This window comes from Mesoplodon mirus, assembly GCF_964341445.2.
Source record: "Mesoplodon mirus genome assembly, chromosome: 6".
Lineage (NCBI taxonomy): Eukaryota > Metazoa > Chordata > Mammalia > Artiodactyla > Ziphiidae > Mesoplodon > Mesoplodon mirus.
In genome coordinates this window covers 47704951-47726764 of record NC_138982.1, presented here as the reverse complement: position 1 = coordinate 47726764, position 21814 = coordinate 47704951, and the positions used below count along the sequence as shown (strand labels likewise).

The following is a 21814-nucleotide window of genomic DNA, read 5'->3' as shown; positions in this document are numbered from 1 at the left end:
GTTTCTGGGAAGTAAATGTGGTGGAGAGTGAGTCTTACCAATAAATCAAAATTTCTGTTAAGTTAAAAGTTACTGTTTAGTGCCACCAGGTAGGGTCTCACTCCTGTTACTTTGTTTTCTTTTCTAGTATTTTATTAATAGTCTCTTTTTTAAAAAGGTAATGACTCCCTCTCCTTACTTTGAATGAAATGAGATCTAAATGCTCCACCCCCGATTATACTGGAAGCTATGATATGAGATCAAAGATGTATATATGGAAAAGTGATGGAATTGGAGGTTTGCTAGAGAACAGTATAGTGTTTTCTATAGATAGCTTTACAGAAACACAGTTAACCAGCATTTTCAAAGCAGGTGGTTTTTTTTTTCTCCTTAGGGAATAAAAAGGAGATACATTTTGCTTAGTTCAGAAGGTGATCTGAAAAAGTCATTTCTTTATAATACTTTTGACATATTAAGATGTTTACTCTGTGTTGAGTTGCCCGTAGTTTAATACTTGTCCTTAGGTTTTAAAGTAAAAGGTGATGAATGCAAAGCAGATCCAAACCTAAGCAGTGTTCTGCATGTACGTGGACACTCAAATGCTGCTGACCTTGTGGATGGTATCTTTAGTGAATCCCTGTCGGTTGAGCACCAGCAGTAGTAAAGCACATGTTGTTAAGCTAAGAAGAACCAAACCCCTTGCTCTTTCAAGTTTCTGGTCTAGTTCAGTGCTCCCCAGATAAATGTTGTGAATGACCAGTTTGTCTTCTTGTTTGTTTTGTTGTTGTTCATTTCCAGTTCATCACGGACCAATACTTTTGTAAAATACAATAAAAATGAATTACTAGGAAATGAAATTTGAAAGATATATAAAATAAGCCCCAATTTTTAAATTAGATTCAACAGTTACAAAAGTATTCTGTCAAATTGCCATAAAATTGTCTAATCTCTTACTCTCACGGACCAGACGCACTTGTCTCTCATGAGCTAGTAACAGTGTTTTCAGACCAACAGTGATCCATAGATCACAGTTTGAGTCACACTGGTCTTTTTGCAAGGGGGTAGGAGTAACAACTATTCTCTCTACACTTAGGCTAAACATGCACTAAATGCACATCATACTTTTCTGCCCACAAAGTTACTCATTCTCTCTGCTTAGCCTGGAATGCTGTTTCTCTCCCATCTCCAGCTATTGAAATCCCATCCAGTCTTCAGTATGCCATCTTTTTCATCAAATCTCTCATGCTCTCCCACTAATACCAACAACAACAGCTGGGTTTGAGCTTTCCTTCCTCTTTTTCAATATTGTACTCTGCTTCATACCATAATTATAAGAAGGCAGTATAACAGCATGGTAAAGAGGTTTGGGCCCTGGAATCAAACCAAGACTTAAGCCCCAGCTGGGTGAGCACGAACATATTTTTAACTTCTCTGTTTCCTCATCTGTAAAATGTGTATGAGTCTGGTGCCTGTCCGAAAAGGTGGTTATAAATGAGATAATCTGTGAGAAGCATCTTACATACTAACTGGCACATACATAGTAAGCATTCCATTAATTTAATTGCCATTATTACTTGTTCCTGGCTTATCTCCCACCCTTTTCTTTATCCTTTACTCAACAGATTGAAGGCAGGGGTGCTGTCCCCTTTAGGAACCAGCACAGTGCCTTGCTCAATGAAGTATAAGTTGAATTTAAGTGCTTCTGTCGTTTAAATGATACAAACAAGAATTGGAATAGAATCTAGAGAGAAAGAGATAGTACTGATAATTGGAGAGGTGGAGGAGGTTTCATAGAGATGATGGTATTTAAACTGAACTTGGTGTTAGGGGTCAGCATTCTGCCCCCAATTGGTAACAGGCCCTGACACATACCCACAGGCAGGGAGTACTGCCTGGTTGGCTGTGTGGAGACTGTACAGGAGCATTTAGAAGTAGAGCAGCAAAGGCAGCCTGAGATCAGGTTATAAAGGGACCTACAAGCCTCTTTGAGGTGTAGTACTTTATCCTTGAGCATGTGGGAGCTCTAAAGTCCTGCTTCCTACAGAGAATGGCTTTGAGATGGAGGAAGCTGGAGCCCAGTGACCCAAGGAGGAAACTGGGAAACTGGTGAAACCCTGTTACCTAAACCAGCATTTCCTAAAATCTTCCACTGAATATTAATGTTCCTCCTGGTGTTGATTAATGTTCCATGTAGGGAGGGGAGGAAGGGGAGTTTACTGAAAAAAAAACAAATTTGAGAATTGTGCCATGTCTAGCTCTCTCCATGGAGACTGACCACACAACCTGACTTACAGTCCTTTACTCACAAAGTCTGTTTAGACATTCCTTGAACTAGTGTTTCTCAAACTTAATTGGCCACAGAACTTTTCTTCGTGCAATGTCTGTAAATATCTCAAAATACACGGTTTAAGAAATAGTATCGTAAACAGTCCTAAACCCAAGGGTATTATAATGAAAGAATAAGTAAAATTTGGCTATTTCTCAGTGCTTAGCAGATCCTAGGACATTGATGCAATCAGTTCATTGCCTAACAGGAACCAAGTTGTCTCGCACTGCTTGGTATTTGGCAGGATTATTCTGAGCAGGGATTTTGCAGGACCTCACCAGTTGCTTAGGTTCAGAATGCCAGGTTATTTACATTTCATCATGTTTGTGTCCTCTGTCCATTGTGAGTGTGTCCACAAGTGTCCCCTGTTGCCATGCCTACACTTGACACTTGGTGATTCCCAACCTTTGTGAATTGCAGCACTCTAATGAATCTATTTTTGTTGTTTTCCTTCCTCTACACTTTTGAAAGATTTGTTATGCAATATGTTATATATGTAAAGGAAAATGAGTGAAAAATAAGTTTGTTTAAAATGATAACCCTTGAGAAATTTAGGTGTACCCTTGACTGTGTCAAAACCAGGGTTGGGAGTCATTGGGCTATGTGGTCATACCATTTTTCCCCCTTATTTTAACAGGATTGAAATTATTAGTACTGTGGCTTTAAGTTTTTCTTGCCAGGTTTTTTTATCCCTCAATCAATATAAAAACCTTGCAAGCTTACAGAAATTAATTCAGTTTTAAATCTAAATAGTACTACTTAGTTACTTCTTTATTTTAATAATGTATCATCAGTTAATTTTTAAAAAGCAAGATGAACTTATTATGGGCATGGTTAGCACTTAATAGTTGCTTAGCAATTTAAGGCAGATGATGCTTTTTTCAAGAATTATTCATGATATGCATATATGTATCTATATGGTGTTTAGAACCTGGCACGACGTAAGGTGTTTGCTACTGTTGTTGTTATTGTGGAAGATTGGGATTTGGTCCTGCCTGGTTATTTCCCAGTCTTCAAAATAATTTAAACTCTACTTTTCTCAATTAGTAGATATTTTTAATTGAAGTTGCAGGAGCATTTCACCTAAACAAAAGCTCAAAGAAGAATGAGAATTCATTAAGTCTCTGAGTGGTTGATGTAAATAAATCATTTTAATCATAATATATTAAGATATTAAAATAAAAAATCTTTGCAGATTTATATAGTATCCAGGTACTTGTTTTATATAATGATTTTACTCAGCCTCTAATTTAGGACACAGTGCCTTTTAAATATTTTTGTATGATTACTCTTAATTAAAGCCTTCCATACATTTCCATATTATAGAAAACATGTATATATTACTTTTGGTTTTAAAGTGCTTGTTGCAGTTTTTTTAATGCTTTTTGGAAGTACAGATCTATAAATAACTAATATTTTTCTCCTTCAACTCCTTCAGCTTACTGAAACAAATTCAAGTATCAAGTGCTTGGACTCCATGTGCTGTTTCTCAGAAGGAGAAACAGCGTGCGCATCTGTTGGAAGAATGCTGGAACGAGTAATAGGAAGATGTCGTCCGTCCCATGTCAGCAGGTGTGAAATTTCTCTAAGTAGCCTTTGCTGCAGATGAGTATCCTATAAACTGGAACAGGATGAACCTGCATCTCTAGATCCCTAATAAATCAGCCCCTGGTTTTACCAACTGAAGCAGGAAGTATGCTGTTTATTAGCACTCTTTGATGGTATTTCACTTTGTGGCTTTAGGGTGTAGGGGGTTCTTTCACTAACAAAGGAACAGAAAGCACCTTTGAAGAGACTTTTCATCTAATGAACAAAAAATCTTGCTTTACAGTCTTTCTCAAATGTGGTGAATAGGAGTGTGTATCTGGTACTCGTTTTGTTTTTATAACTTTCTTTTTTTGATTATACCTAAACTGTTTTATTTCCTGTATTTGTTTTGCTTGTATGTTTGCTTTTTGTATTTACAAAATAATCTACACGTAATAGTAAAGTCAAAAGATTTTGCCTTTCTTATTCTTCATGTATATTGTCTAGGCACTCATTTGAGACTTTGAGGTATTTATAAACATAAAAGGCTGAAATTCTCTCGTAAACCTTTTTATGTGTGTAATGAGGTTTTAAAATAAGTTGTGATTTTTAAGTTTTTACTTGGTATTTATGGTCTAATTAAAAGTTTATAAGTTAGAATAGGCTCTTTAAATTATGGTTTAGAAGAATTTTAGTGTTTTTGTCTCCTCCCAAATGTGTTTCTTGAATTAGATTTGCTCTTTTGGATCATAACAAAAATACCATTTTTTGGTATATACCACTTAAATTATTTAAAAGTGAAATTGATTCAATTCTTTATACATTTCCCCAAGAGACATGTGATTATTTAGGGAATATTAAGGAATAGGCATAATTTTTTTCACACTTTGGTATTCTTTAGGTGAATGATATCAAAGTCTCAAAGTCAGAGCAGCAGTGTACTCGTGTTCATGAAGGGTTACGGATGGGCAAGGATGGATGGTGATTTCCATTGTCCACAGCGTGCCACATGAATAGTATCACTTTCTACATGTGCCACGCCTGGGAAAAGGTTGGAAAGACCCCAGGAGCAGGGAATAAAGGGCGGAGGAGGCACTACTCTTATCTGTTGATAAAAGAATGTTTAGTATTTGGTTGGCTTTATGTTTTAAAAATGATGAGTATGACATCATTCTTGTATCATAGAATTCAGGTAACTTTTACTGGTGAACTTGTTAGTTCCCACTTTGCCTTTAGTTGTGGCCATTTCTTTATGGTACAGTTGCATTTATAAAGAGCATTCTTACATTAATAACATAATGTCTGTGGTTTCAGTCCCCATTTGTTGATTATAATGTGATCAAAAATATTTCCATAATGCTGTGATATTATTTTGTAGGCATTTTATTCCACATGTAAAAATCACTATGAGCACCTAAATTTATTGGGACTTGTATGTTATGACTTACACAATTGTATTATGAAATGCATTATAAGAAAGTAGTTCTGTCATGTACCCAGGCCAACAAGTGTCCCAAAGGAAGTTCCAGAAAGACCTAATGTATAATATAAGACAGCTTTACTGCACAGAACTAAGGTGGAAATTAGACTAAGAGACTACTTGTAGAACTTGTATAGAATTTTTAGAGCATCTTTTTCAACACGAAATTCTCTTTAATGACAATATACATCTTCACTAACTACTAAAAAAAAGACTAGAATTAATTTTAAATGATCCCAGAATGTTTTTCTGCTTTATATATATTCCCAGTTTCTGGATATCAACTATTTAGGTGATGCACCCCATTATTCTTTACATAGCCATTTTTATGCTGCATTATCCCTTTTGAACCTGCCCAAGGAATTATGGGATTTACTTCTGCATGTTCTGTTGAAGGTGTCTCTTATCATCTGTACTTCTTTCCACTTAAAATTGCATCTCACTTTTTTCTTTTTTAAGAGTTTTTTTTTTGCCTAATAAAATGTTTAACAGTAATGAATATCTTATTTGACAGACTATAAATACCTTTCCAATTTTGTCCAGCATCTCAGGTTATGCTGTTGGTTACTACTGTCATTATCTCCCTGTTTTCTTCAAATGAATAATCTAAAAAGTCTTTTGAGATTTGTTCTATTTTTTTTTTAGTGGATAAAATTATACCAATATTCAAAACCACTTGGTGCTTTTCTAAGGGCTATATGAATATTGCCATGGATCCATTAACATTATATTTAAACTTTGAAAAGTCATTTGTTTTTGTTTTTTACTTGTAATTGTTTTAGTGAAATATATTTGGCATTCTGTTTTGCTTTTGGAATAGCGTCTATTCTACATTTCTCTCTCATGTCTAATTTAAAAGGTAGGGCAAGACTGATACCTCTATTTACAAGGTGTAGAATCCTTTGGATATTTGTTCCATTAACATTAATTAAACATAAGAGGTAATGGTCATCACTTGAGAAATACAATTAGTGCTTTCATATGACAGATTTCTTTACTAATAAAGTTTTACCATCCAGGCACAAAAATTCTACTTACATTTTACTAATTGATGTTGTCAAAAGAATATGCCATATTGCAAGCTCTGTTTCAAAGATAGCATCATGGTGCTATATAAAGGATATGCCATGTTGTACTCTAAAGGGCTGTACTTCAGCAATAAATGCTTTTCTGTATGTAATTTACCAACAGTTACTTTATCCTAATCAAAACTGTCTTTTAAGTAGAAAGGAGTTAATAAATAGTATGTAGTTCAGGTGTTTAATGTTCTGTCAAATATGATATTTAACAATATGAATGCACGTGTGTGCTTTGAAAAGATCAAAAATGAAGGAAACCTTACCTAATAAGATTCTTCTGTGTAAGCAATAGTTGGAAAAACTAAAATATTGGCAGTTTGGGAGTATTGTTTATAGTTATGTTTTGTCATGTGTGTCTGAGCATACTTTTTCTTGCATAAATACTTACTCTAAGAAATGTTCATAGTCTTACTCCATTCATTTATTTTACAAATACTGAGTACCTACTATAGCACAGTTCTAGGTGCTAGAGAGACCGTAGTGAGCAAGCCCTTCTTAAACGAAGGTAGATGCTGTTTAAGTTTTCTGGAAACTAGTAAAATTAGAGAACCTGTAAACCACTGGTATGGTTGTTGCTTGTCTGTCTTCCTCTTTGCCAACTTTGTAAAGTTTCTAGGTTCCAATCTTCATTGTGACTGTGCTCACTTAATCGGTTTAAAATTGAACTACATACAAACTTTAGTCTCTAGGAAACAGCAGATTTTTTATAAAAGTGAATTTGGGCCATTTTAAGTGCTAATCTCTTTCTCTAACTTCTTTATTTAAGGAAAGTGGAAACCCTGGAAAAAGTTACATAAAATGTATTTATTAAGTGCTTTTAGTCTTCTAAGAAAAGCCACCTTTAACTTGGTAATCTTAATACTGTCCTTGAAATAGGTTAGGCCATTTTTAAGCATGGCAGGCTATTTTTAGTCTTAAGTTATTTTAGCTGAAATTGGTACAGCTGCAAATAAAGTATTATATAATGAATTGCTTATGGCCTTATCATTCAGACAGACAGTAGTTAACTTTTTCCAGACCAGTAGAGGGTCATTTGTTCTTAGATAAGTGAAAACCCTAGTGACTTCTAGGTGTCTTTGATACCTATTGAGTCAAAACATTTACTTCGTTCAAGGTGTCTTTGATACCTATTGAATTAAAACATTTACTTTGTTCAAGCTAATTAATGCTAAAACCTTCAGAATAGAATTTATACCTGAAAAGAAACAATAATATAATATGAACATACTACTGTTTCATTCCAAAGCTTTTGGTAAGTGGGATTTTTGTTTGTTTGCTTTCGTGATGTCAAAATACAGCCTAGTTGCTTTTCAGTAAAACCAAATGTGCATACCTCTTAATAACAAACTTGTTTCTTATTGAATTAAGATTTTAAGAGTGTCTCATGCTTTACTACCTATAGAAATTGTTTTAATGCTAATGAATTTTGGCTAATATTTTTATATGATGACTAGAGCATTATTTTTCCCAAGTTTTTGTATAATATAAATAGAATGTTTGGTCCTTCAATGCTAGTAAGAAGAACTTATCTTTAGCATTTAAAAATGAATCAATCAGTGCTTATTTTAATACTCAAATCGCATTTTGGTCCTAAGTTTTAGAGTAAAATTTTTTCTCAATTGAAACATAGGTCCTGGTGAGCCAAACTTTTCTCTTATTGTTACTTTAGATCGTGGAGTGCATCGGATCCTTTCTATACCAACGACAGGAGCATCTTGACTCTCTCCACAATGGACTCGTCTACTTGTTAAAGGGACAGTAGTACTTTGTGGGAGCCATTTCAACTCCATTCCTAAAATTCAGTGTGATCATCCTGGTAATGGCCACACTACCTCTGCGGAATTACTTTCTGAAATCTCTGGAGTAGTTCATGCCCACTCAGAGTTATAATGGCAAACAAACAAAAAGCATTACCATGCACCCCTGTCAGCCGCCCTCTTAATTTAAATCTGAACATGTTAAAATTTATGAATAAAGAGACATTTTTCATCTCTTTATCTGGGTTGTCCCCGTGTGCTTACGGGACTCCCAATGGCATTTCAGCCTTTTGCTAAGGCCAATAAATATTTTAACATCAAGGTAGAAAAGGGAGCTAATTCCTAGTTAATTGTATTTTTTAGTATGGCTTGGTTATTGAGTCTTCTGTTTAAATCTGCCTCTATAAATTATGCTGAAAAGTTTGCCTTGAAAACTCTATTTTTTTATTAGAGTTATATTTGAAACTTTTCATGGGAAAAGTTAATGTGAATAGTAAGGAATTTGGTCCCTCAGTGACCCATATTTGTTCATTCATTAGTGCTTTCTAAGTTCACAGAGCAAATTAGGAGAATGCATTTCCAACCATTATTTACTGCGGTATGGGTAGTAAATATATACCAGTACCAAAACTTCTCTAAATGTACTGTAACACAACCAGTTAAGTTAACCATATACATGCAAAGGGTATATCATATCTTACCTATAAATCAGGAATCAAGTCCATTCACCAAATTTCAAATTGATGTTTACTATTTTTGTGACAATGTAAAGAACCTGTAGTGGGTAAATTAGACACCATTAGCATATTATTATTTAATGTGTTTATCATTGGATCTTTTGCATGCTTTAATCTGGTTAATATATTTAAATTTGCTTTTTTTGTCTATCTGAAGGCTCTGTGTATAGTATTTTACAACACTTGTAAATTCAACTATAATCAATAAAAAACCAGTTTGAAAACTATTTAAATATTGCAAATACTTTTAATTATACAAATCAAAATATTAGGATAATTAAATCAATAAAATGAGAAGAGCCTCTTTCTGTAACTAGCTCAGAATTGCTCTTGCCTTTCAGTAAGCTAGCTTTTAGAATAAAGAATTTCAGATGAGAATCCTGTTATTTTTAGGTTAGTGTACGTTATCTAACTTAACAGCAGACTACTACAGTGAAGTGAAATCTGCCCAGTGTCCCATTATAAGGTGTGGCTATAGAATGTAAATGAAGACAAGTCTAAAATGCTAAATTATATGGGGTAATGGCTGCAGTAAATGTAAATGCTAAAAATGATTAATCAGGTGTGTATTACTGCCGTTAACTCACTGCAGTTCAGTACTTGATTTTCATCCTGAGTTTATTATGTAGATCCAGTGTTGTCATTTGTTTTGATAAAAAGTAATGTTTTAAAACTTGGAAATGATTATTAAAGAACTGTTACCCATCCCTAAGCATATTATTGTGTACATATACATTCAAAATTGTATGGAAATGGTTAAGTAAGGTGTTGCCAAAATTTTCCCTGGAGAATATGATAATTCCTTTCTGTAGGTTTATTGCACAACCCTCCACCCCTTTCCCATTTCATGAATATAAGACTTCTGGAATTGGGCTGGTAGGGAAAGAATGGTAGAATTAACACTACCTTTGTTCACTGGTAAACTGTTTTCTTGCTAATATAACATTTGTCTCTTTCAATAATGCAAGGATATTAAATTAGGTTATGAATTTCAGCCTAAGTATTAATTTTCATAAATAGCCCTTCTTTAACTTAGATTGAGTTTAGGAAGATACTGTTATCCTGCAAATACAGTAAAGGGATAATAAAATGTACAGTGTGTACCCTTACCAGCTCATGTTCCAGAAGAGGAAATATTGCAGAAAATATTCAGTAGAGTATTAGTGGAGAAAAATACAGAATTTGCTTTTTCTTAGAATGTCTTATAAAATGTTCATATAACAAAATGACGTTTAGTAGCCCTGCATTACATCTACCTTACAGTGTTTATTTGCCATCAGTTTAACTGACTACTAACACTAGGGAAGGACTGCAAAGCCATCAAGCAGTCTCTGACCAAGTACAGCAAGGCATGAGGTCAGCTAGCCTACATGGTGCTCAAGGTGTGATTGATGCAATTTTCTGCATTCAGTATTTGAAGTTATGTAGGAATTTTATATCTGAAAAAAGTTAATAGCATCCGCTGACATGCTTCTCCTAGTCTGTTGTTCAAAACCTACTCCATTTAAAGGAAGATTATCTTGTAAGAAAGGGGTTTTCTTCTGTTTATTTAAGAAAGTAACTGTTGTCTACAAACTTGCAGTAGTTTTCTAGTGCTAAATATTCATATTATAAAACTATTACTGCATAATGAGTAATCAGAAATTTTCTCCCTTGCATATTTCTTTAAAATTCTTTGGAAAGTATGATGTTGATAATTAACTTACTCTTATCTGCCAAAACCAGGGTACGATGCTACATGTGTTACTGCTAGTTAGTGGTCTCAAATCTATTTGCCTCACTTGCTTGCTTTTGCCTAGCCTGAAGCCTGTAGCCCTGAAGATAGCAGCAAGCACCAAGTCAGTTTCCAAAATTGCCTATCAGCTGCTTTAGGTGACTCAGCACCCTGCCTCAGCTTTAGCAAGCATTAGGCTCACCCCAGAAGGAGTAGAGTGTGGGCCAGGAAAACTATAGCTACCCAGCCTTTCTGGGGGGTTGAGAAGAAAAAAGGGGAGAATTTAGTTTGAATTTCTCTTAACTAGCCTCCTCCTTGGGCCTTAATCTCCCTGAGGTCCAAAGGCTTCCCAGACCTGATCCAAACTCTGGCACTGTCCTGAGTAGGAGGTTAAACAGAGGCAAATCATCCAGTTAGGGAATACCTTACTCAGACCAGGGTTGTTTCTACTGCGTTAAGATTGTGAAATTGGGCTTCTGTGGTAAGCTTCAGACTCCTAGCTGATAGGCAGGAGTCACGGCCACTAAAAAATTTATAATTAATACCAAAACTTTAACATATGCTGCTCTGAAAAGTTATGGGGACTGGGGAGAAAGGGATCATCCATGTTTGTGTTTTTCCTGTAAAGATCAATTTGGAGTATGATACAAGCAGGCATTAATAAAACTAACACACCAAAGAGTTATGTAAAACTTGTTTTATTAATTTTGGTCCCCCTTTAGAGACATTTTTATTTCTATGCTGATGAGTCATCTATTTTCATAAAAATAGAACATTATTAAAGTGCTGTTTATGTGGGATAACCTGAATGATATTCCTGCAAAAAATAGATCATAACTAATGATATGTTTGTAATAATGGTGATTTAGATTTTTATGAATAATTAGTAGGAAATACTGTCACAACACTCAAGTTTAAAATTTTGGACCTCAGACACTGTGGCTGTCTAATATCTAAATTATCTGCATTGTCAGTAAATGTAGTATACCTATTGTACAGTTCTCAGTAATTTTTTAAAGTTTATGAAATTATATTTATCAAATAAAAATTTTCCTATGTAAGTAAAAGTCTTTTTCCATTATTTAAATGCATTTTAAGCCTCTCTCTGCTCATCACAACCAGCACTGCCAAGTTTTTGGGGGGTTTTTTGAGCTAAATTTTACTACATTTACCCTCCATTAGAGTATAGAAATTCCATTATGCCTTTCACTAACTGCAGTTTTCAAAAATCCAGAAGTTCTTTTGTTACCCAAGTTTTATAGCTTATCGGTACAGTACCTGAAAAGCTGTCTGATTCAAATGCACCAACTGTAAAGACCAACACACTTCAACTAGAAAATGTATCATTCATGAAAAACCAGCCAGTGTAAATTTGGAAATGCCTCAGTTGAATAGAAAAGATGTGCTTTCTGGGACTTCCTTGGCGGTCCAGTGGTTAAGACTCCATGCCTCCAATTCAGGGTTCAATCCCTGATCGGGGAACTAAGATCCCACATGTTGCATGGCATGGCCAAAAAATTTAAAGATTAAAGTTTTTAAAAATAAAAAAAATGTGCTTTAAAATATAACATTTAAAATATATATAACATTTATTTCTAAAATATTCTAACCTCCTAATGATGTTCAGTCATTGTTTCTAATGCTTCTGCTGTTGCCACGTAATTATTTCTTCTACGTTTATTAAAAAGGTAAGCTGTTGCCTTTGTGTGTTAGTATTTGCAAAGGGTGACAATGTATATAATATATGTATTTTTATTTCTGAAATGAAACAACATCCTGGACAAGTCAATTTATCTCGGCATCTGTTTTTATTTTAAAAGGAGTTGAGGGTTTGGACTATCTTTAGGGTACTTCGGTCTTTAGCTTTTATTGTACAACATAATGAATCATGTTCCTTTTTTATATATAAATTTATCTTTGGCTGTGTTGGGTCTTCGTTGCTGCGCACAGGCTTTCTCTGTTTGCGGCAAGCAAGGGCTACTCTTTGTTGTGGTGTGCAGACTTCTAATTGCGGTGGCTTCTCTTTGTTGCGGAGCACAGGCTCTAGGCACGCAGGCTTCAGTAGTTGTGGCATGCAGGCTCTAGAGTGCAGGCTCAGTAGTTGTGGCTCATGGGCTTAGTTGCTCTGCAGCATGTGGGATCTTCCTGGACCAGGGCTGAAACCCATGTCCCTGCATTGGCAGGCAGATTCTTAACCACTGTGCCACCAGGGAAGTCCCTGAGTCATGTTCTTAATAAGAAATTTAGGGCAGTAAAATTTTATGAACAGCATTTCACTAGAAATTTTAGTGAATTCGAAAACAATTCAAGTTTTATTTTGAAAAGTGACTCAAAGAACAAAGCTATTGTAAATTGAGGTGAGTTCACATGTCTGTGTGAACAGCTGTTTTTGGAAGTGGCAGATCTGATAAAAAATCTGATGTCAGATTTGTGTGTGTGTGTGTGTGGCTGTGTTGGGTCTTCATTGCTGCACGCAGGCTTTCTCCAGTTGCAGCGAGCGGGGGCTACTCTTCATTGCGGTGCACAGGATTCTCATTGCAGTGGCTTCTCTTGTTGCAGAGCACGGGCTCTAGGCATGCGGATTCAGTAATTGTGGCTCGCGGGCTATAGAGCACAAGCTCAGTAGTTGTGGCATATGGGCTTAGTTGCTCTGCGGCATGTGGGATCTTCCTGGACCAGGGATTGAACCCGTGTCCCCAGCCTTGGCAGGCGGATTCTTAACCACTGCACCACGAGAGAAGCCCTGATGTCAGATTTTTAATACTAATTTTAAAGGTAAAACTGTCTGTATTCAAGTAAAATCTGTAGACAGTGAAGTGCATAGATTTTAGGATTACGTTCTATTTCTTTTGACATTGTATACATCTGTGTGATCCTAATCCAAGTCCAGATAGAGAACTTTTCTATCATCTCAGAAAGTGTCCAGGAAATTTATTTCTCTCCCCTTCTGCCCTTGGTAACCATTTTTTTCTGTTGTCTATTGTCATAGATCAGTTTCACCTGTTCTTGAATTTCATATAAATGGAATTGTTCACTTTTGCATCTGACTTTGTTGTTCACAATGTCTGTGAGGTTCATACATACTGTTGCATATATCCATAATTTGGAGGGTTTTTTTCCTACTCAGTAGTGTTCCTTTTCATGAACATCCCACAATTTATCCTTTCTCTGGTTTATGGACATTTGAGTTATTTACAGTTTGGGGTGATTACAAATAAAGTTATTATGAACCTTCTTCATGGACTTGTTTTCATTTCTCTTATTAAATAATGAGTAGAATTGCTGGGTCATAAGGTAGGTTTATGTTTAATTTTATGAGAAACTGCCAAAAGTTTTCCCAAGTGACTGTAGGTGCCATTTTTTGTGCATTTGTGTACAATAATGAGAGTTCCAGTTGTTTTATTATAGCTCATGATTTTAATTTGCATAACAAATGATGTGTAACTCCTTTTTATATGCTTACTGACAGTTTATCTTTTTTTTCTGAAATGTGTATTGAAGACTCTGGCCATTTCTTTTCATTAGGTTGCTTGTCTCATTACAGAATGGTTGGAATCCTTTTCATAAGGATGTTAGTAAGTTCTTTGTCAGATGTATGTATTACTAGCATTTTCCCCCAGTCTGTGCTCTGCCTGTATATTTTCTTACTGGTGACTTTGGGGAGCAGGAGTGTTTTACTTTGATGAAGTCCATTTTTTTCCCTTTATGGTTATGTGTTTTTTTGTGTCTTATCTGAAATATTCTTGTCAACCCCAAGTTCATGAAGATAATTTCCTATGTTTTCTTCTGAAAGCAGCCTCTTACATTTAAGTCCATGATCCATCTCAAATTCATTTATGCGTAAGATGTGAGGCAAGGATTGAGGATCTTCCTTCCTCCCAACCCCCATAAGAGTATCTATTTGGTTTAGCTCCATTTGTTGAAAATGTTCTCTATCTCCATTGAATTCATTTGGTGCCTCTTTAAAATTAGCTGACTGGGGAATTCCCTGGCGGTCCAGTGATCAGGGCTCCATGCTCCCACTGCAGGGGGCATGGGTTTGATCCCTGGTTGGGGAACTAAGATCCCACAAGCCATGCAGTGTGGCCAAAAAATTTATAAAATAAAGTTAACTGTATAAATGTGGGTCTGTTTCTGGACTCTCCAACTCTGTTCATTTATCCTTACACCAGTAGCACACTGTCTTAATTACTATAGCTTTATGCCTAGCTTTGAGATCAGGTAGTGTAAGCCCTTCAACTCCGTTGTCAAGATTGTTTTGTCTATCCTAGGTTCTTTGCATTTCCATATAAATTTTGGAATCAGGTGATCAATTTATTTTTTAAAAAATCCTGATATGATTTTGATTTGGATTGCTCTGAATTTATATATCAATTTTGAAAGCACTGACGTCTTAATATTGACTCTTCTAACCCATGAACATGGTATATCTCTCCATTTATCTTAGGTCTTTTCTCAAGAAGGTTTTGTAGTCTTCAGTATAGACATCTGGCAAATCTGTGTTAAACTCAAAATTTTTAAGGTTTTTGGTGCTGTGGTAAATAGAATTGTTTCTTAATTTATCTTCCAATTACTCATTACTGTTATACATAAATGCAATTAGTTTTTGTGCTTTTTACTTTGTAACTTAACAACCTTGCTAAATTCATTCAATTCTATTTTTTTTAACTTTTGTGTAGAATGCTTTTGATTTTGATGTACACAATTATGTCATCTGAGAATTGTTTGTTTTTTCAATTTTCATGCCTTTTGCCTCTTGTTATTGCATTATTGCACTGGCTAGAACTTCCTGTACAATGTTAAATAGACATGGTGAGAACCATGAGGTGTTGAGTTTTGAAAATGTTTTTTCTCCATTTTTCAAGATGAGCATATGGTTTTGTATGTTTTAGCTTGGTACTATGGTGAACTATTTTGGTTGATTTTCAAATGTTAAACCAACTTTATATCTCTGAAATAAATTTCACTTGGGTATGATGTATTATCCATTTATATATTGCTGTTTGATATGCTAATATTGTGTTAGAGGCTTTTGTATCTGTGCTTATGAAGGATATAGATCTGTGATTTCATTTTCTTATACCATCTCTGTTAGGTTTTGGTATTAGGGTTATGCTGGCCTCACAAAACAATTTGGGAAGTGTTCCCTCCTCCCCTTTTTTGGAAGAGTTTATGAGGTTATTATTTTTTCTTTTAATGTTTTGAAGAATTCACCATTGATGTCATCTGGACCTAGTTAGAGGGGTTTGGGGGGTGTTTTTTTTGCAGGGGGGAATATTGTGGATCACAAATTCAATTTCTGAAACAGACACAGGATTATTCACATTTTCTGTTTCTTTTGTGAAACTTGGTAAGTTGTATCTTTTAAGGAATTTGTCCATTTCATGTAATTTCCAATATTTTTGACATAAAGTTGTTCAGAATATTCTTTGATTATCCTTATAGTGACTATAGGATATGTATTGTTTTTGCTTATTGGTAGCTTTTTTTCTAGACTTTTTACCTGACCAGTCTTGCTAGGGGTTTAATCAAGTCTATTAATTTTTTCAAAGAATCAACTTTTGGCTTTGTTAATTTTACCCATTTAATTTTATTGCCCTATGCTGTCATCTATATTATTCCTTTCTATTTTGATTTTGTTTTCTAACATTTATTCATTTATTTATTTGGCTGCACCAGGCCTTAGTTGCAGCACACAGACTCTTTGCAGTGTGTGGGATCTTTAGTTGCAGCATGTGGGATCTAGTTCCCTAACCAGGGATCGAACCCGTGCTCCCTGTATTGGGAGCAAGGATTCTTAACTGCTGGACCACCAGGGAAGTCCCTCTATTTTGGTTTTAATTTGCTCTTCTTTTATGGCTTTTTTGAAGCTTAGATAAATGGATTTCTAACCCTTTTTAATAAAGGCATTAAAACTGCACATTTCCCTCTAGGTACTGCTTTAGGTGATTCCCACAGATTTTATCTTTTCATTGTTATTCAAATCAGAATATTTTCTTACTTCTTTTTTGATCCCTGGATTATTTAGAGGTGTTTTGACTTCTAAATATTTGGGGGATTTACTTGTTTTTCCTTCCAGTCCCTTCACTTTTTTCTGAATAGTGTTAGGATTTCCAATACTGTGTTAAACATTTGTGGTGATAAGGATGTCCTAATCTTATTTCTTATCTTAAAGGGAATGCATCTAAGGTTTACCCATTTAGTGTGATATATACTGTAGGGTTTGAGTATACATAGCTTTTCCCTCATTAAGAATATTTCCTTCTATTCCTAGTTTACTAACAATTATAGACAGGTGTTGAACTTTGCAAATGATTGTTCTGGTTCAACTAAAATTATCATGAAATGTTTTACTCCATTATTTTATTAATATAGAGAAGTATATTGATGGATTTTTCTGATATTGAACAATCCTTGCATTACTGGCACAAATCCTGCTTGTTCATGATATATTATTTTTAGTCCTCTGTTGGATTCATTTAACTATTGCTTTATTTAGGATTTTGAATCTGCATACATAAACAAAATCGGCCTATAATTTTCCTTTTTCTCTTGGTTTGGTTTTTTTGTTTCTGGTTTTTGAGTCAGTATTACACTAATCTCAAGGAATGAGCTGGGAAGACCTCCCACTTCCCCTATTTTCTGGTTTCTGGAACAACTTGCATAAAATAGAATTAGCTATTTTGAAAGTTTGGTAGAATTTGATAGAATAAAAACATTTGGACGTGAGGTTTTTTCAGAGGACAGGTCCTTGACTACTATTTCTAATATACTTTTTACAATTTATGAATCTATTCAAGTTATTCCTATATATTTTATATATTTCTAGGAGTTTATCCATTTTATTTAAATATTTCAATTTAGTTCATAAGACTTTTATCTCCATATGTCTGAAATAATTTCTCCTCTCTAGATTATCTTTCCACACTTTTTGTTTTTTTAATCGAGGTATAATTGACAGATAACATTACTTTCAGGTACACAACATAATGATATTTGTATATATTGTGAAATGGTTAATAGGCCTAGTTAACATCCCTCACCATAGTTACAAAATTTTTTCTTGTGATGAGAACTTTTAAGATCTCTCTCAGCACTTTCAAATTTGCAGTACAGTATTAACTGTAGTCACATACTGTACATTACATCCTCATGACTTACTTATTCTGTAACTGGAAGTTTGTACCTTTGACCCCCTTCACCCATTTCACCCAACCCTAAGCCCCCACCTCTAGCAGCCACCAATCTGTTCTCTAATACATGAGCTCAGTTTTCTTGTTTTTGTTTTTTAGATTCTACATATAAGTTGGCTCATGCGGTATTTGTCTTTCTCTGTCAGATTTATTTCACTTAGCATAATGCCCTCAAAGTCCACCCATGTTGTCCCAAATGGCAGGATTTCCTTCTTTTTTATGGCTGAATATTCCTTCATGTATGTATGTACATTTTCTTTATCCATTTCTTCATTGTTGGACACTTAGGTTGTTTCCATATCTTAGGTATTGTAAATAATGCTTCAGTGAACATGGGTGTGCACATATCTTTTCGAGTTAATGTTTTTTCTTTTCTTTGGATAAATCCCCATAAGTAGAATCACTGGGTCATAGGTAGAACTTCTATACTGTTTTCCATAGTAGCTACACCAATTTACATTCCTGCCAACAGTGTAGAAGAGTTCCCTTTTCTCCACATCCTCACCAATACTTATTTCTTTTTTTGATAGTAGCCTTTCTAACAGGTGTGATGTGACATTGTGGTTTCAATTTGCATTTCCCTTATGATGAGTGATGTTGAGCACATTTTCATGTACCATTTGTATGGCTTCTTGGGGAAAATGTCTATTCAGATCCTCTACCCATTTCTTAATTGGATAGTTTATTTTCTTGCTATTGAATTGTATGAGTTCCTTGTACATTTTGGATATTAACCCTTTGTCAGATATGATTTGCAAGTATTTTCTCCCATTCAGTAGGTTGCCTTTTCATTTTGTTAATGGCTTCCTTTGCCGTGCAGAAGTTTTTTAGTTTGATGTAGTCCCACTTTTTTATTTTTGACTTTGTTGCCTTTACTTTTGATATCAAATCCAAAAAATCAATGCCAACACTGATGTCAAGGAGTTTACCACCTATTTTTTTCTAGGACTTTTATGGTTTCAGGTCTTACATTTAAATCTTTAACCCATTTTGAGCTTTTTTTTTTTTTTTGCGATACACGGGCCTCTCACTGTTGTGGCCTCTCCCGTTGCGGAGCACAGGCTCCAGATGCGCAGGCTCAGCAGCCATGGCTCACAGGCCCAGCCGCTCCGCGGCATGTGGGATCTTCCCGGACCGGGGCACAAACCCGTGTCCCCTGCATCAGCAGGCGGACCCTCAACCACTGTGCCACCAGGGAAGCCCCCCATTTTGAGCTTTTGTGTGTGTGTGTGTGTGTGTGGTGGAAGATAGTGGTCCAGTTTTCCCAACACCATTTATTAAGAGACTGCTTTCCCTATTGTAGGTTTTTGGCTCCTTTGTTGTAAATTAATTGACCATATGTGTGTGGGTTTCTTTCTGGTTTCTCTATTCTGTTCCATTGATCTATATATGTTTTTATGCCAATACCATACTGTTCTATTAGAGTACTGTGATATATTTGGAAGTCAGGAAGCATGATACCTCCAGCTTTGTTCTTTTTTCTCAAGGTGGCTTTGGCTGTTCAAGGTCTCTTGTGGTTCTATACAAATGTTAGGATTGTTTGTCCTATTTCTGTGAAAAATGCCATTGGAATTTTGATGAGGATTGCACTGGATCTGTAATTTGCTTTGGAGAGTATGGACATTTTAGCAATAATCTTCTAATCCATGAGCATGGACTAGTTTTCCATTTATTTGTGTCTTCTTCAGTTTCTTCAGTGTCGTATAGTTTTCAGTGTACAGGTCTTTTGCTACCTTGGTGAAATTTATTCCCCAGTATTTTATTCTTCTTGATGCAATTGTACATGGGATTGTTTTCTTAATTTTCCTTTTTGACAGTTTGTTATTTGTGTATAGAAACACCACAGATTTCTGTATATTGATTTTGTATCCTGCAACTTTACCAAATTTGTTTATTTGTTTTAATAGTTTTTGGTGGAGTTTTTAGGGTTTTCTATATATAATATCATGTTATCTGTAAATAGTGAGTTTTACTTATTTCTGGTTTGGATGCCTTTTATTTCTTTTTCTTGCCTAATTGCTCTGCTTAGTACTTCCAATACTATGTTGAATAAAAGTGGCAAAAGGGGACATTCTTGTCTTGTTCCTGATGTTAAAGGAAAAGCTTTTAGCTTTTTAGCATTGAGCATGTTATTTGTAGGCTTGTCAAATGGCCTTTATTATGTTGATGTGAATCTTCTCTATACCCACTTTGTTGAGAATTTTTATCATAAATGAGTGTTGAATTTTGTCAAAAGCTTTTTCTCCATCTATTGAGACTGACAAAATAAAGGATAAAAGTCATATGACAATGTAGTATATTACATTTATTGATTTGCCGATGTTGAACCATCCTTGGATCCCTGGAATAAATCCTACTTGATCATGGTGTCTGATCCCTTTAATGTATTCTTGAATTCAGTTTGCTAATGTTTTGTTGAGGGTTTTTGTATCTATATTCATCAGGGATATTGTCCTGTAACTTTTCTTCTTGCGGTGTCCTTGTCTGATTTTTGGAACCAGGGTAATGCTGGCCTCATAAAATGACATTGGAAGCATTCCTTCTTTTTCTGTTTTTTTAGAAGAGTCTGAGAAAGTTTGGTATTAATTCTTTGAATTTTGGTAGAATTCACCAGTGAAGCCATCTGGTCCTGGAGTTTTTGTTTGTTGGGAGGTTTTGGATTACTGATTCAATCTCCCTACTAGTAATTGATCTACTCAGATTTTCTGTATGTTTCTAGGAATTTATCCATTTCTTCTAGGCTATTCAATTTGTTAGCATATAATCGTTCATAATAGTTTCATGATCCTTTGAATTTTTGTGGTATCACTTGTAACATCTCTTTCATTTCTTTTGAGTCCTCTCTTTTTCTTGATGGGTCTAGATAAAGGTTTGTCAATTTTGTTTACTTTTCAAAGATCCAGCTCTTAGTTTTATTGACCTTTTTCTGTTGTCTTTTTAATCTATTTCCAGTATGATCTTTGTTATTTCCTTCCTTTTACTAATTAGGGCTTTGTTTTTTCTTCTTTTTCTAGTTCCTTAAGGTGTAAAGTTAGGTTGTTTGAGATTTTTCTTGTTTCTTGTTTCTTTCTAGGCACTTATCTTCCCTCTAAGAATTGTATTCCATAAGTTTTGATATGTTGTATTTCCATTTTCATTTGTCTCAAGGTATTTTTTATTTCTCTTGATTTCTTCTTTGACCCTTTGGTTGTCCAGTAGCATGTTGTTTAATCTACATATTTGTGAATTTTCCAGTTTTTTGTTTGTTTCTTTGTTTTGTAATTGATTTGTAGTTTCATACAATGTGCTCAAAAAAAAGAAGCTTGATAGGATTTCAATCTTCTTACATTTATTAAGACTTGATTTGTGGCCTAAAATCTGTCCTGGAGAATGTTCCTCTGCAGTTGAGAAGAATGTGTATTTTGTCGCTTTAGGATGAAATTTTCTGCATATTCTGTTAAGTCCATCTGGTTTAGCATGTCATTTAAAGCCAATGCTTTCTTAATTGATTTTCTGTCTGGATGATCTGTTTATTGACAGTGGAGTATTAAAGTCCCCTACTATTACTGTATTGCTATCTATTTCTCCCTTTAAGTCTGTTAATATTTGCTTTATATATTTAAGTGCTCCTGTGTTGGGCTCCTAAATGTTTACAAATATTATATCCTTTTGTTGGATTGACCCCTTTATCATTACATAATGCCCTTCTTTGTCATTTATTACAGTCTTTCTTTGTTTTAAAGTCTATTTTGTCTAATATAAATGTAGCCACTGCAACTTTCATTTGGTTTCTATTTACATGGATTGTCTTTTTTAGTCGTTTCACTTTCAGTCAGTGTGTGTCCTTACATCTGAAGTGAGTTACTTGTAGACAGCATATAGATTGGTCTTGGGTTGGTTGGTTGGTTTTTTTACCCATTCACCTAGTCTATCTTTGGGAAATGTAGTCCATTTACTTTTAAAGTAATTATAGATAGGTATATACTCATGGCCATTTGTGCATTGTTTTCTGGCTGTATTATATTTTCTCTGTCCCTTTCTTC

At 34.8% G+C, this 21814-nt stretch overlaps 1 protein-coding gene across 3 annotated transcripts in view; it reads left to right on the top strand.

The window, feature by feature from the left end:
- Positions 1 to 11820, top strand: part of ATP11B (ATPase phospholipid transporting 11B (putative)) — a 120735-nt gene extending 108915 nt beyond the window's left edge. The window contains exons 30-31 of one of the 3 annotated variants that reach the window (XM_082625863.1): positions 3744 to 3877; positions 8061 to 11820. In XM_082625863.1, the coding sequence (XP_082481989.1) occupies positions 3744 to 3846 (103 nt within the window). In that variant the 3' untranslated portion in view covers positions 3847 to 3877; positions 8061 to 11820. Of the gene's footprint in view, positions 1 to 3743; positions 4329 to 8060 lie in introns of those variants that run through there. The other 2 variants (XM_082625862.1, XM_082625864.1) reach the window with 2 other exon arrangements.
- The last annotated feature ends 9994 nt before the right edge of the window (positions 11821 to 21814 follow it).